This window comes from Bubalus kerabau, chromosome 3, assembly GCF_029407905.1.
Source record: "Bubalus kerabau isolate K-KA32 ecotype Philippines breed swamp buffalo chromosome 3, PCC_UOA_SB_1v2, whole genome shotgun sequence".
NCBI lineage: Eukaryota > Metazoa > Chordata > Mammalia > Artiodactyla > Bovidae > Bubalus > Bubalus kerabau.
The window spans coordinates 39959728-39976970 of record NC_073626.1 but is presented as its reverse complement, the minus strand read 5'-3'; the positions used below and the strand labels follow the sequence as shown (position 1 = coordinate 39976970).

Genomic DNA, 17243 nt, shown 5'->3' with positions numbered 1-17243 from the left:
ATCAGAAGGAGCTTTAGAAAAGTAGGGTAGATTTTATGTTTTCCATAACTTTCACACTTTTACTGGTAATAAAACAATAACCTGTACAATTTTATTAAAAGCCACCCTGGGAGTCCAGCACTGAGCCCTGTTTGAGGGATGGTGTTCCCCGGCTGTGGAGGCAGAGATACAGGGAAACTGAAGGACCTGATGAAGGACACTCTGCCCTTGGTGACAGAACCAAGGCTGAGAGCCAGGTCTCCTGGTTTCTAGTCCAGGGGTTTTTATTTTGCCTGTTTTACTTCATTCAAGTACAGTTAATGTTGCCATACTGCACACTGTTCTTTCTGGCAAGATACTGGTAATAGTTTAAGAACATAATCACTAAGATAAAGGCTGAGCTTGAAACCATTTTACATTTAAAACAAACAATTCCAAAACAGACTTTCACATCCATGGCTGTGTTTTTCCCTCCATCAGGGTCAACTCTCCTTGGGGTGGGGCAGTCACCAAGGGCAGCCACATTGCAAACATCAGTCCATGTCCACAGGCTCCTGAACTTTGTGGTCTGGTAGGTTTTTGTCTAGCACAGCACCAACCTCATAGTAGATACAACTGACCTTTGAACAATGTGGGGTTTAAACTACAAGAGTACACCTATATGTGGATATTTTTCCATAGTAAAATCCCTGTGCTACATGGTCTGGAGTGGGTTGAATCCATGGATGTGTAGGAACTGTGGGTACAGAAGGCTGACCATAAGTTACAACCCCCATGCTGTTTGAGGGCCAACTGCACTTCATAAAGTGAGCTGCACTTCATAAAGATAAAGGTCTGCACAGGCTTCCAGCAGGTAGATAGCCTATGAGTCCTGAAAGAAGGCAGGTGGGCCTGGAGGGTCAGAGCAAGGGCTGAAGGGAAGCCTGGGGCTGCCACCTTTCCCCAGCCTTGATCTCCTAGAACAAACCTTCAGGATTTCTGTGTAAATGCTACTTCAGAGAGAGAAGTGCTGCTGAAATCTGAGCCAGGGGAGGAGGGCTAGGGTTCCACTGCAGAGAGCTTCTTTGGCTCCCAGCACCCCTGGCTGAAGCGTAAGAACTGAGGTCACCACACTTCAAGGTATAAGATGAGAAGGTCAGTGACAAAAGATGAGCGCTCATCTTGGCAGCAAATGGCCCCAGACCAATAGTGTGCCCCAGATGGACACGGTGACAGGAGATCAAGTAGAAATCAGGTAAGAGGAAAATGCAGTACAAAGATGCTTCCTGTTTTTTGAAATTCCACATCATCTGAAGGTTCTGAATATGTAAGTATTCATTTCACACTTAGACCTTTCCTTTTTGCACCATGGATCTCTCTGGCAGTCTGGTGAACTACGAATCCTTTCTCAGAATACTTTCAAATGCTAAAATAAACCACACAAGGAAACCAATGATACTGATACACAGTGCTGCCCACAGAACCCTCGAGCAAAATGACACTGAAAGACCCCTGGCTATGCCTGAGCACTTGGCATAATGGTGCTGTACAGGATAAGACTTCAGAACCTGGAACCTCAGATTCTGGACTCCTTGTAGCCAGAATCCTCATTTCTCAAGAAGAACTTAAGTTAGATATTCTTAGAGGAAAGGAATGCCTCATTTAAGAAGTAATAACTATGATGATAGCTTTTATATTCCTTCCCTACACCCTCTTCCCCATTCTCTCTCTGTCATGTGCTTTTCCCCCTCAGTGCCCTTCCCAAAGAGCATGCTGCTGCTGCTGCTAAGTCACTTCAGTCGTGTCCAACTCTGTGCGACCCCATAGACGGCAGCCCACCAGGCTCCCCTGCCCCTGGGATTCTCCAGGCCATTGCCTTCTCTGCCCAAACAGCATAGAAATGAGGAATTGGCAACACTGGTACAACTGCTGGGTTCCCTCCTTGAAAATTCAATCCATAGCTTTTCCCCATTACTTTACTTTTCATTGCACTAAAATTCATAAATCATGTGATGTATACATTTCTAAAGGAGAACACTGGTCTGTGACATCATTTCATACAATTTGAGAAGCTATGCCCAAACCTGAAAGCCAAAGACTCAACATCCTAACAGAAGCTAAACAATAACATTCAAGTCAAATGTAGGGCAAACCACTTCTGCTTTGAAGACAAGACCCTCATTCTGATCATGACTGACTGCCAGCCCACGATGTTCGATCTGCAGTGACAGGTCTCCAAGTAAAATTCCTAAGTAGAAGTATCATAAGACTACAAATTCTAATTTAATTACACTGATTTAAGTAAACCCCAAAGACAACCTGCTGGGGTAGATATCAAATCTCAGTAAACAACTAGAGAATGTGGGCACCAGTGATACCATGGCTCCAGAGATTTCACTAGAAAATGGTTTGTTCTATTGGTGTTTGATTAAAAGTCTGCTTCCACCTGAGTCAGGGCATTTCTTGTGCAGAGTCAATTCAGTTCTACCTGCAGGACAGCCTTTCAGTGGAAGGCTCTGAGGGAGGAAGAAGGCAAAACAATAGCTCCCCAGAGTCACTGAAACGGCGGTGGCGTATCTGGACCCACATCTGAGAAACAAAGAGCCGTGAATACAGATGTGTCAAATGGGCGAGAAGCAACTTTTCTGAGCAGCACTGGACTTGCTGGCATCTGCAGAAAGCCTGGTCTCTGCCTGAGCACACATCACCCAAAACCCCGCTGATCTTCATTCTAACTTTGCAGAAGTGTGACTTGCTTGCTGAAAGTTCTAATAAACTTTCTTCATAAACTGCACACTACTTCTGTGATTTAAATGAAGTTTTATGCGGACATGGGGAAGCAAACAGTTACTCAACCTCAGTTTGCTTTTTAGGTAACACTTGGTAGGAGTCAGCTGACAAGAGAGTCTTTTGATATGTATGTTGTTTCTGAACTAGACTTCAGGCAAGTGGTCCATCTTCTCTTTTCTTTATAACTCCACACAGAGTTCTGCACACAGAGGATCAATCTATCATTCTGATGAACAAATCCAACCTCTTGTGCCAAAAAGGCACAATCATCCTTTAAAGGTGAGGTCAGCTCAAGCAACTTCTGCATCTTACTTGCCACCGTTCACTGACATCTTAGTTTTAGCCAGTCAGACACATCAAAGTCTCAGGTAAGAAATCTGCGGGAAGGCCAGCTCTGTGACAGATAAATGGCAGTGCCCAGTGATCATGGAAGTATCAAGGCTCCCATCAACATGATTCATAACACTTCCCTGATATCACAAAATCAACAGCTGCTGGTCTTGCTCAAGCCATCTGATAGGGGTAAGCGGTTACCAAGAGGCCTACAGAAATAAATGAAGGAATAGATAATGCCAGCTATATCTCAGAAAGGGAGAAGGCAGTCTGATGAAAAAGCAACCTTAATATATTACCAAAAAAACAAAAACAAAAACAAAAACACCCCACTGAATTTTACGGCATTCCGAGCATTAAGGGAAAGTCAAAGGATGATTTTAAATGGAGGTAAGAAGGCTTACAATGTAAAGCTGTGTCCATTTCCTTTCTGGAATTATTTGCCAATGATTAAAAAAAAAAAAAATCAGACCAAGAACTCCCACCAGTCTTGAGTGTGTGACTCGGGGAAGAAGAGTACACAGCATAATAGCCATCCCCCTCTCTCCAGGAAGGACACCAAAGTTATCTAGGGCAAGTTCACTTTATACTTAAGATACAATCTCTTACAGGAAATTTAAAACAATAACTTGAGACTTGGCAGTTTTATCATCCAAGCTATTGGGCTAAGCTTCAAGCTACTAATCCCCTGAGGAAGAGCACAGCCAGGAGACAGGTAAAACGAGCTTAGGAATGTATATAGCCATTTTATTATAAATGGCTACTTCAGCACCATTTTATTTGACTTTGACTTTTTTAAAGGCAAGATTAGCTATTACACATTTTGGACACACTTGGAAAACAACTTGTCAATCTATCTTGTGAAAAAAAAAAAAAGATGACTCTGGAAATTCATCATACTGGTGAAGGGGGAAAAAAAACCACCCACATTTTGGCTATCACTAAAAGCCAAGCAGAAAACTCCTGTTATTAAGGATAAGTGGAAAATTACTGCTTATTATATGGTATTACACAGTTTACAGAAGCTGCAAGTGCTCATTACAAACTGAACATCACACTTCCCATCAGAGAGGGCAGCCGGAGCCCTGGCACAGCCTGCAACAAAACACGCTCCACGTGTCAAGGCTCCCTGTGGCTGAGGCTACTGTTTCCAGCACAAAGGTAACAAAGGAGTGGATGGGCTGAGTGTGCAGGCTGCCATTGTGCCATCCCCAGGAAGATCTTCTCTGCTCAAGGGCACACTTGAACTTCCCTCTGGCATGCTGAAGGCAGAAGGAGTGATCTTTACTTGTCCACCAAGGCCGAGCTCACTCCCGTCTATGTAGTATGTGTTTCCAGATTTAGCATACTGCTTGCTCCCATAAATGTCACCCCCACTGACTCACTCAGAGAAGAGTTGGTCTAGCTAAGTATGTCAGAATCCACAAATGCCCCTATTTACATTTGGATCAGGCCCCTCAGTTACTACTGGTTCTGAGCTGACTGGGAAAGCTTAGCTAACAAGCCCATGAGGGAAGGGAAGGGCCCAGCACAGCGCCTGACCTAGAGCGGTGGCAAAAATATGTCCCTTAAGTGATGGATGGATCAATCCATGTTTTTGAGTTAACATGGACGTATGCCCCATGAATTGGGGCGGGGGGCGGTTTAGCAGGGCAATGATTCAATACGAGTTGAATGATAACTTTAGATAAGGAAGTGACTTAAGGAAATAGTGCCTGAGACTATCAGTTGTTCCATCCACAAATAGGAATGACTTAGGAGACTGTGCCCTGGCCTCCCTTCTCATCTCCTCAGAAATTTATAAAGCTAATTAATATTAATGTATGACTGTGATATTAATGCAATGCAAAAGTATACATTTCAAAGCCAGACTAGAGATCCCAAATTGAAGGCATTTGCAATTGTGGAGGACACGACTGAGAGACTTCCCTTTCACTTTTCACTTTCATGCACTGGAGAAGGAAATGGCAACCCATTCCAGTGTTCTTGCCTGGAGAATCCCGGGGACGGGGGAGCCTGGTGAGCTGCCATCTATGGGGTCGCACAGAGTCGGACACGACTGAAGCGACTTAGCAGCAGCAGCAGCAATTGTGGACCACAGCACGCGCCATGTCTCACTGAAAACTTGGTCACTAACTGTTATTGTGGCCTTCTGTCCCCACAGGGCAATCCAGCCACATGGCTGTGCACCTGAGGTCTTCAGAAGACCCTACGGACAGGCAGAGGCTATGGCACAGGGCCCACTGGTGCTGTGAGAACATGAGAACATGAACTTTGGGGTCATACCCTCTTGGGAGTTTAAACTTGGGGTCTCAACATTAGATTAGTATAGGTTTGGATTTTTATTTTAATTTAGGAAAAATGAAAAGATTCAGAAATATGAAACAAATAACCAAGCTTCCACAAGCCCCTCCTTCCCCTTCCAGCACACCCTAGAGGAAAGACTGTACATTTTAAAGCTCCAGCAGTCTGAGTTTCTTTTAAGCCTATATATCCACTGCCAAATCCTACAGAGACTTTGGGAACTCCCTAGAGAACCAGGAAGGAAACAGGAACAATATAAACAAGTTACTTTCATCTGACAGTGGCAGCACCGACATGTGCTGCCCTCCTTTGCCTGAGCATCCCCCACGCATGAAATGTACACTGAAGGCTTTGAGAACCAGAGGCGAGGAAGCAAGGGCTATTATCCAGTGTTTCTCAAGAGAGGAAAATCACCAGGATTCTGGGACACGTTTACTGTGCAACCCCGCCTGGAGGTAAAAGGATGAACAAGATGACTACTCACCACACCTTCCCTTCAAAACTGCAGCCACATCACTAAGAACACATTCTTTTGCTCACTTTAGGTTTTTTTTTTTTTTTAATGTGGGCTGTGAACCACTGCATAAATTTGGATCAAGAGGTGAAAAGTGTATGAGCAAAAAGCACTCACTAACTCCCTCCAAAACATCTGGTAAATGTGTGTAATTCCAGATGATCACCACTCTGAAACTACACTTTAAACTTTGTAAGAAATGTTTATTACTGATACTCAGTATGTAATTTACAACCTCCATGGTGAAATTCACTTACATTCCATTTCAAGGGATCATGAAAAGAAAATGTCAACTAAGGGGAAAATATGCTTTATGGATCTTGGCTTAAAACAGAGGAAAAACACAAATGCAAGTCTCTTTTGGTAGAAGGAAATAATCTAATAAATGGCCTAATGAACAATGTAATGATTTTTTTAAGTAGGCAATAGGAAGGAAAGGGAAGAAAAACAGAGGCTAATAACTCTAAACCTGGATAATGAAGCCCTAGGTAATCTGGTTTAGAGACTATAATTTTAAAACAAAGTTTTAAAGTATGAATTATGATACAGCTAATAGGCTGGTCAAATTAATACTGTGTGGAGGAAGTCATAGTGACAGTAAGGTAGGAAATTATGTGGAAATATAAGTGGACTTCTTTGTAATCTATAGTCTTCATCCTACCTTCTTAAAGAGTCTATTTCTGACCTGTATGTCTGATTTTAAAATCTGAAGTTCACAGGTCCCTTTGGTTGGGAAATAACCAGTTTTCCCAGCTACAATGCAGCCAATAGTAGGTGGCCAGGCTCAAATGCTTTTTTCCAGAAAAATTACCTAACCCTACGCCACATTCTGATCATGTCTATATGCTTACAGCCCTTCTCTGGTTTTTTTTTTTTTTTTACTGTGGTCTTATAGGCTGTGCAAAATTCCGGGGAAAAGGGGATTCAGAATCAGAAGATCTAGGTTCTAATCCAGACTCTCTCATTAGATGAGGACTTGGAAATGTACTTGTGCCTTCTGTCTCAGATCCGCATAAATAAACTGAGAGGTCTGGACTATGAATTCCAAGGTACTTTGAGTCACAATATTTCAGAACTCCAGGATCCTGTTTTGTATTTTACACTGTATGTGTGTGTGTGTTATGATGGTTCCTAAATGTATGGAAGTTGTTTAGAGTCTGTAAGTTCCTTCAGAGGAGAAACATCTTCCTGGTTCCTCAGCATTTTCCTTCACCATGTTGCCTCTATCTACTAGGGTCACTCAATACGTATGACTCAATCAAAGTCAGTTGGGCTATGCATTTGATTGTAGATCTATTGCAGAGGCTACTCTGAAAAAAATCTGGCTTGTCCTTCCAAGGCAGCATGGGAGTGGGGGAGCATAGCACCTTGAAAAATGGCTGGATTGGTAAAAAGCAAACTTCCTCCCAGCCTAGCCCCTTATTTCCTTCCTTCTCTGAAATGGATCCAAGAAAAAGTGAATGTTATTAACTTAGATGTAAACAGATTACAGTGAATATTCAGTTAATAGAGCAAATTACTTGTATTTGGGAGGAGAAAGATCAAGGAAGAACTCAGCATTTCTGGCTGGGTCTTAAGGGGAACAGAGGACGGGCAGAGACTTGAAGATTAGCCAGCAGAAATACAGATAATTAGCTGATCTAAAACATGGACTCATTTGGCAACAGTAATTGGGCCAGACTGAAAGTAAAGTAGGATACCTGTAAGGAGAGAATTAAAGCGATAAAGATTAGAAAGTTTGGTGAGAGTCAGAGAGATGTAGTATTTATATACTTGAAATCTGGATGTGAGGTCTAACAGTAGGACAGATAGTTGAAAACAAGCAGTTTGGGGAGAGCTGGTCATGTGGAGATAGACGATGACCCAAGCAAGGACCTGAGGGTTTCTCAGTTGACCACTGGAGGTCCCTGTACAAGGAAATATGACACCACAGCCAGGATAACCCAGCAACAGTATTCCAGACACCAGAACAGCAACAGATGCAGAGTATAGACTGAGGGAACGCCACTGGAGGCCAATATAATATTCTGGGAGAGAGGTATGAGGGTCTGAATTAAGATGGAGGGAACACAGGGAATAGAAATAAAAGAAGAAATGATACAAAACAAAAGACATGGTGCCTGACTGGCTGTGGAAGGTAAAGGAAAGGAAAAGAGTCAGAGGGGTAAGAGGTGCCCAGGAGAAGCTGTATCACCACCAATTCGAGCAGGGACATCAAGAGAGGAGCTGCTTTATGGGGAAGATGAAGATGAACCTAGTTTTTGACAAATTGAGTTAGAGAAGCCATTCTAGAAAGGGCCAACATTTAATAGAAAATATGAATGGAAAAGACCCCTGAGCCAAGAGAATAAATCAGATAGTCAAGGAAGAGTGCCCTTTTAGTTCTATAAATTAATTCTATGTGCATGCTGGACCCCTGAATTAACGGGAACACTTTCTCTCTCTTTTCTTTCTTTAACCGAGGAAGAAAACATCAGACTCTTAGCACCCTGGGACTAAGCTGAGTTAGCGTTAATCAGGGCATGATTATCACGACAGCACTTCTTATTCTGACCCAGGAAAACTGAGGCAGGTCACTCTAAGAAGATAGAGTCAAAACAACACTGACCTTCCTTCCTGCTGCCTTTGTTCACTGACCAACAAACAGGCTCTGCTTTCCTTTTTAGCAGATCATATGCTGACCATTCATTTTCTGCGGCAACCGTTATTCTGGTGTCTCTGGGTGCAGAGTTTGCTTGCCTACTCAGGGTTATGTGACTCTGACTAGAGGCCCAGGGTAGGAGGGCAGACTGCACTGCTTTATTGGCAACGCCTATCTGAGAGAATGGAGAAGGCAATGGCACCCCACTCTAGCACTCTTGCCTGGAAAATCCCATGGACGCAGGAGCCTGGTGGGCTACAGTCCATGGGGTTGCTGAGAGTTGGACACGACTGAGCGACTTCACTTTCACTTTTCACTTTCATGCATTGGAGAAGGAAATGGCAACCCACTCCAGTGTTCTTGCCTGGAGAATCCCAGGGACGGGGCAGCCTGGTGGGCTGCCGTCTATGGGGTCGCACAGAGTTGGACATGACTGAAGTGACTTAGCAGCAGCAGCAGCATCTGAGAGAAGGGATTAATAATCTAGGGTTGCTCATGGTAAGGGGTGTATCCCAAGCACCTCTCTGGACCCTCTGCAAGCCATCCTAAAACTCTGGGAGGGATCCAGAGTACCAGGATTCCAGAGCGAGACCTGTTCTGTGGAAGACTCTACCCTGCTGGGAGAAACAAGGTCTGGCAAGTGGTTTCGAGTTCCTCCCTAGAGATAATGCCAGTGTTTTTTTTTTCCCCTTCTTTTTTAACCTTTTATTCTGAAAGTCCAGATAAACAACCGAAACATATTAACCTGACACACTTGGGATTTTAAATCAAATCAATTTCCAAAGTGAAAGGGGCACAGCTGGCAAACAGTTTTTAAAGCACTCAACCCCTCCATAAAGAAAAACTTTACTCTAAGAGTATTTAAAAATAAACGTCCAGCCAGTAACCAATCTAAAGTGATAAACTGTTACTGGGGGATATAGTGACTAACTTGAGGGGCAAGGATAGATGGTGGAGACCAGAGAAAACTAAACCTCTGGCAATGACTGAATCTCTGGAATAAGACTATAAATGAATCAAGGATGATAGATCAATAATGGGTTAATAAAGGGAAGCTGGGAAGACACATTTCTAGTCCACAAGGATTATAGTATCAGGGCAACAAGCAACTTCTATTCTCTCCCACAAACTCCTCCTAGTTCTATGTGACAGCATTTGAGCTGGGATGGACAGAGGTCCTGACTGAGCCCTATGATGACAAGAGCTCTGGACAGAAGCAGGGCAAAAGAAACCAACGTGTATGCATGACTGGAGACAGAGCGGTGGCCCTCATCCATTCATCTGTTCACAGTCCGAGTGCTAGGTCCTTGCTAAGAGAGCATGGCTAGAGCAAGTAAAACTGACCAAATCCCCGCTCTGCTGGAGCTTACACTCTAGTGGGGAAAGAACAACAGTAATTTAATAAGCTTGCTAAGTAGAGTGTCAGTGTAAACTGTAGTTATCACTTGTGAAGGAAAAAAGCTGGGTTCTATGAGAGGGAAGAGCAAAGCAATGGTCGTGACAGGTGGTCAGGGCAGTTTCTGAGAAAGCAGACTTGAACTAAGAACAAAAGGATAATAAGGGTTAACCAGATAAAGAGCAGGGGAGTGGGCTCCAGAGAGAAGCCATGGCACCTGCAAATGCCCTGTGGGAGGACAGAGCATGACTCGAGCTGGAATATGAGAGGAAGTGAGGATGATGTAAACAGAGGGGACACAAGGAGGGGAATGAAGACTAAGTCTGGAGAGGCAGGAGGGGGCCAGGGTGAAGCCCTCAAGGTCACGTGAAGAACTATGGGCTCCGTCCAGAGAGCAATGGGAAGCCAATGAAGGGTTCTAAGCAGATATAGGGCAAGAGTTGTGCTTGGAAAATGCCACTGTGGTGACAGTGAGTGAGGCCAACTTAAGAAAGGGCACAGAGAGACTGTCGGCGGGGTGGGCGGGTCAGTTAACAGAGCAGAGTAGAGAGGAGAGAGAGAATGCTAGTTGGCCTAGGTGGTCTTGACTGATCTTTGTCATTAGAAATTTAATATTAATTTGAAAGCAATTTCCAAAAAACGAAAAATCTTTCTGATTATGTGCATTTTAAGTGTGTCCACGCAGCTCACTGATAAAGTTATACTGACGTATTTTTTTTTTTTAATAAAAGGCATGGAAAAATTATTATCCTCACAGAGTAACATGGCTTCTGGGTAAGCAAGGGAGAGGGAAGAGAGCTCTCCGTTTCTCCCGGCTGATTACTGGTTATCCGAGGAGACTGCATTTCTTTCCAGAGCCATCACCTGTCAAATGGTCTGGGTGGGATTGAGCCTCTCCACTAGCAGTCCACAGAAGCTGCAGACAGCTCTAAACTTATAACTCAGTTCACATACTGAGCATTGAAATCTACTTTCCATATGGCTTCCAACATAGGAATAAATTTTTCCTTAAAAACTTTCTGCAATACACAGAGGTAAATCCCTTCTCTGGGTGTGCAGGGAGGAGTGCCTGACTCCCTTTTGATGTTCTTTATTCCAAAATACTCATCGAATCCTGCTACTCATAAACCCACAAACGAAAGGCTGATGAACAAGTGTCTCCAAGTCTGGTCTGACAGGTAGATGCCTTCTAGGGGTAGACTCTGATATCTTATCGTGACACAGGGGTCTGCCTCAAACCAGACTTGTCCTCTGTGTTTTATCTGAATTCCATTGTTTTCTCATTTTTTTGCCATTCCTTTTACAGGTACATGTTTCTCTATCATTCAAGTTCTAAAACTCTTGACAAAATTAACAGCAATGTTTGCCCTTTTAAAAAAAAACACAGGAAAGAACATGACTAGCTTTTCTCATTGCTGTCAAATGCTGTGTAGAAAAATGGAATTAAGTACGAAAAGAGAAAAATAAAATCTCCATCGAACATTTAGAAGTGACAATTACACAACCGAGCCCATTAAGTGGCTCACACTTCAAGAAGGGGCAGAAGCACAGCCTCCAATCTCGCAGGGAGGGGCGCTGACGAGGGCAGTAGGCCCACTACCCCAGCAGACTCCCGAGAAATGGTAACATTTCAACACAGGATCTACAGGACAGCCAAGAGCTGCAATCCTATCCTGGAAACTAAAACTTGACACTAACCAGGAACTTCTCATCAGCAGTCTCAATGGTGAAGTTATTTCCTCTGTTAAAACCTACTTTCTTTCTTTCTTTATTTTTTTTAAATTTTATTTTATTTTTAAACTTTACATAATTGTATTAGTTTTGCCAAACGTCAAAATGAATCCGCCACAGGTACACATGTGTTCCCCATCCTGAACCCTCCTCCCTCCTCCCTCCCCATACCATCCCTCTGGGTCGTCCCAGTGCACCAGCCCCAAGCATCCAGTATCGTGCATCGGACCTGGACTGGCAACTCGTTTCATACATGACATTTTACATGTTTCAATGCCATTCGCGTCACATTAGTGACTCCAAGCCCTCGACACTCAGCCCCCGGGTCACATGGTTAGCAGTGCCCTCCTGGAACCAACCTGAGATTTTTGTTTTGTGAAGTGTCAGCCTAAGAAACAAAGCTGGCGGCAAGGAAGCTTTTTCAGCTTTATCACTAACAATGGCAAAGAAGATGCAGGCAAGATAAATAAAGAGTCTAGGTTTAAATGTCCCGTGTTTCAATCTTGCTACACTTTGGCAGAGCTTACTGAGGCTGTAACTCTCCACCTTTAATTTATCCCATTGTCTTCAACCACTGCAGCACTTAGAGGAAGAAACATGACTCTTTGTCCTGAGATTCCTAGTGAACAAATAGCACCAGTTACAGAAACAGACCCCAGAACAGAATGTCGGCCCTCCCCAGCACTAAACGACAGTACATTCAGCACGGGGACAGGCTGCTTGTCAGACAGGAATGCGGTCAGGCTGAAGTGCAGGGGGCAGAGCAGCTGTCCCCACAGAGGCCTCGGCAGGTGGCACAGTCACAGTGCTCCTCAGGGAAGGCCCAGGGAAGAAACTGCTTCCAAGTTAGGATGCTACAGAAACTGCCTGATCCCAGGCGGTGCTCCAAGCAGGCCCGGCCCCCCTGAGCGGGGAGACTCAAGTGGACATGGACTTCTAAATCTAAAGTACTGAGGAAAGACAAAAGGAAGAAGTACTCTTGGAGAGCTGGGCTCTGAGACGACCAAGGGGAGAAGCATAAGGAAAAGGGGGCTCAGGTGTCATTTTCAGGGAAACACTTGTGCTTAGTGTAAGTGGCTTCAAGGTTCTTAAAGGCTAGTAGGATATTGCTATGTGCAGCACTTATTTAATTTCTTTAATTTATTGTTGACAGTGAATAAATCACGCTACTCTGCCAGCATATGCTACTCAAATAATAGCAAGGATAAATCTCTACAAAACATTAATGGCTGTAGCTAGGAAAAATACTTGTAAAATAAAGTTTTCTTTTTGATTTTAAGAGAAGTACATGTAAATTGATCAAAAACGTAGGGAACCAGAAATAACTTCTCTAACCCTAATATACAAAGTCAACCTTATTAACGTTTTAGCATGTCTCCTTGTGGTTTTATTCTTAGTTCATAGTTTTTTTCCTACTTGTGATAGTATTTCTATAATTTTCAGTGCTGTTTTAAAAATCTTGACTGAGTAGTTTCTTAAGTTATTAAAAACTCTTTTTTTTTTTTTTTTATTTTTGGTTGCACCATGCAGGATCTTGGTTCCCTGACTAGAGATCGAACCCAGGCCCTCGACAGTGAGAGTGCAGAGTCCTAACCACTGGACCACCAGAGAATTCCCTAAAAACTCTTCACAACATTATTTTTAATGAACACTTAAGCTGAGGAAGAAAACTTATTCAAAAGGAAATATGGGTAGTATATCTGGCAGGCACATAGACAATTTATGAGAAAATGAGGCTAAACTCTAGAGATGCTAGGTAGTTTCAGATTAAGATGACAGAATTCTCAAGCAGAAAAAGAAAATTTTCAGTAATACCCAATTTTTTATATCTAATCTTTTATATTTGCCAAAATGTTTGCCAAAGGCACAGTCTTAGATGATGGCAGAGATCGCTAATATTTTGGCAGACACAATTATTAGTCAATGGGGCCATGACAAAGTGAAGAAATGGTTAAAAAATGAACACAAACGAGGTCAATATGAAAGGAGCTCAAGCTGTGCAGGAAGCAAGACGGCTGCATTAGATGAGAGAAGTGCAGCCAAGCACAAGCAAGGAAAGGAAAGGAACGGGGTCTCTGGGGAATACCAGCAGCCCATGTAGTAGAGCTTTTGGGAATTCAAGTTCAATACAGCTGGCATTATAGGCACATTTACCTTGCTTCCTTCCTGGAAACCAACGAGGGGACATCAAAGAAATACAAAGGGAATACATTCATAATAGTATTGCAAACTGAAAGGAAGGCTATTAGCAAATCAAGATTTTGTTGAATTTCTAGAAAATGGTAAGTGGATGAAATATTATTCATAAATCTGAGGGGAATTAGGCAGACTTCCATAGAGCAGCCAACTGAGCAAGACGGAAGAAAAATGATTCACACTGGGCCATACATACCATTGTGAAATTTAAGACCTTCAAAGATGAAGAGAAGATCCTAAAGGTATCTATGGGGAAAAACAAATTACTACAAAGAATAAGAATATGATTATATTAGATTTTTCTCATCAGTAACATTAGATGCTAGATGGCAATAAATCCAAGCTTTCAAAATTCTGAAGGAACTGAACTCTACACCCAGTCAAACTATGATTCAGGCATGCAAGCATTCTGAAAATTTGCTTTCCACATATCGTTTCTGAAAAAAGTACCTATAGATTTACTCTGTGTAATGCTCATGAGGGATCTTCTTAAATAAGACCCAATCAATTCATATTTGGCTTCAAATTCACCTAGGAGTAAGAACAGGAATTTCTTACTCAGGGTAGCAGCAGGCATTTCTCCTCAGGGGGAGTCTTTGCAGCAGGCCACACAACTGTACAAGAGCCATTCCTGCTGGCATGTAGGTGACAGCTCAGATGAGCACATAAAACTTATATTGAGCGAGAGTAAAGCCACTCTGGTCTAGAAGCCTCATATTTCAAAATGAAATGAATCTCTCTTGAAATAGCTCCATAAACACAGATCCCAGAACTTTCACAAGGGACACGTCTAATCACAACTCATCACAGTCAGGAAACACAAAGCTATGACTTCCAATCAGATATTTTAAGGTTCTCCCAGTTCAGTTCAGTCACTCAGTTGTGTCCGACTCTTTTTGACCCCATGAATCGCAGCACACCAGGCCTCCCTGTCCATCAACAACTCCCGGAGCTTGCTCAAACTCATGTTCATTGAGTCAGTGATGCCATCCAACCATCCAACCATCTCATCCTCTGTTGTCTCCTCCCGCTTTCAAGCTTTCCCAGAATTAGGGTCTTTTCCAATGAGTCAGTTCTTTGCATCAGGTGGCCAAAGTATTGGAGTTTCAGCTTCAACATCAGTCCTTTCAATGAATATTCAGGACTGATTTCCTTTAGGATGGACTGGTTGGATCTCCTTGCAGTCCAAGGGACACTCAAGAGTCTTTAACACTACAGTTCAAAAGCATCAATTCTTCGGCACTCAGCTTTCTTAATAGTCCAACTCTCACATCCATATATGACTATTGGAAAAATCATAGCTGGGAGTTCTCCCAGGCTAGAGGCAATTTACCAATCAATGGTGATTTTATTCATAAGCAATGCTGCCTGATAACACAGCCAACATTCCATTCCTCTCAGGTTTTCAGGGGAAGAGATCTAGAAAGGTAACTGGGCCAAAGGACAGTATCTCCTACAAAGGATAAAGGGTCTTATTACTTCTTTACCTAAATTCTACAAAAAGAACAACATATGATCACAGTTGTAGAGTAGGCCTCAGAAGCAGTCTGTTCAAAAATTAACCAATGATGGGAATGTAAATAGGTGCGGCCACTGTGGAAAACATTACAGCAGTGTCTCAAAAACCTAAAAACAGAACTACCATGCGACCCAGCAATTTCATTCCTGGGAGTATATATATAAAAAAACAAAACCACTAATGTGAAAAGATACATGCACCCCAATGCTCATAGCAGCATTATTTACTAGTGCGAAGATACGGAAGCAGCCTAAGTGTCCACCAACAGACGAATAGATAAAGAAGCTGTAGTGTGTGTGTGTGTGTGTGTGTGTGTGTGTGTATGTAGATGTGTGTGTTTGTGTATACATATACAATATACTGGGTCATAAAAGAAAGAAATATTGACATTTTCAACAACACAGATAGTCTTGAGGATATTATGCTAAATGAAATAAGTCAGACAGGGAAAGACAAATACTGTATGGTATCACTTACACGTGGAATCTAAAAAATACAACAAACTAATAAAAGGGAAAAAACCAGATTCACAGATACAGAGAACTAGTCATGACAAGTGTGAGGAGGGTACTAAGAGGTACAAACCATCCCGTACAAGATAAGCTACAAGGATATACTGTACAATGCTGGGAGTACAGCCAATATTTTATAATTGCAAATGGAGTATAACCTTTAAAAATTGGCAATCACTATACTATACACCTGTAACTTATGTAATATTGTACATCAACTATACTTCAATTTAAAAACAGGAAAATAATGAAATAATGAAGAAAAATATGCTTCAGAAGCTTCTGTAACAGGTAAAAGAAGCAATTAGAACTCTAGGAAAACAAAAAGCAGGCTATCATGAAGCTACTTATTTATCATTTATGGAATAATTCTGGGCACTTGTAGTAAAGTTGAATCTGTGATTTGAACACAGTACAACTCTTCCAAGAGCGACACAAGTTTAGTGACATGGAACAGCATTTCTTTTACTACAGAGCCAATGAATTACTAGGTCTATAGTGAACAATGTTTATATAATCATAATGTTACAGTGAGTTCTAAGTGGTTTTCCCTTTTCAGAATCAGTTTATAGCCAACACATGGAAGATTTAAATAAGTCAAAAACCAGAAAATCATACCATAAATCTCACAGTTTCAATGAGCTGGGACAGTTAACTGATGGGGAGAGACAGAGGGAAACATAGTCATGGTAATTTCTTCACTAAATAGTAGGGAGTCAAGAAATACTATCTACAATGGATGGGTCAAAAATAGAGGTTTAACCATTTTGTCTAATTTTAAAAGAAGTAACAGTAGTGGGGTTCTCACTTACAATATTCATCCGAAGGACTGACACTGAAGCTGAAGCTCCAATACTTTGGCCACCTGATGCAAAGAGCGGACTCATTGGAAAAGATCCTAATGCTGGGAAAGACTGAGGTCAAGAGGAGAAGGGGATGACAGAGATCAGATGGTTGGATGGCATCACTGACTCGATGGACATGAGTTTGAGCAAACTCAGGGAGATAGCGAAGGACAGGCAAACCTGGTGTGCTGCAGTCCATGGGGTCTCAAAGAGTCAGACATGACTTAGCGACTGAACAACAAGAGAACAAAAAAGAAAAACATAACTAACAAAAAATGAGGAGTGGGTAAGTAAGCTAAATTCACTTTTTTATACCAAGGAGTCAGTGAAGTAGCTAAACTAATAAGCAGAGATATAAAAGTATTACTTATAATTCAGAAGTTATAAAGACTAAAAATAATAGTCAAAAGTAGCTACTGCTAAGGAATGAAACAAGATGGGAGAGTAAATATTTATTCTTCACTTATATCTTTTTGTATAGTTGAAAGTAACTTTCCATGGGCA

General features: G+C 42.2%; 1 protein-coding gene across 14 annotated transcripts in view; it reads right to left on the bottom strand.

Annotated features, from left to right (window-relative positions):
- BTBD9 (BTB domain containing 9) overlaps window positions 1-17243 on the bottom strand; it is a 410213-nt gene that overhangs the window by 50163 nt on the left and 342807 nt on the right. The window contains exon 11 of one of the 14 annotated variants that reach the window (XM_055571511.1): window positions 15268-15316. The exons of the other annotated variants lie outside the window; for them this stretch is intronic. Within the exon in view, the coding sequence (XP_055427486.1) occupies window positions 15283-15316 (34 nt within the window). The 3' untranslated portion in view covers window positions 15268-15282. Of the gene's footprint in view, window positions 1-15267; window positions 15317-17243 lie in introns of those variants that run through there. 14 annotated transcript variants of the gene reach the window in all.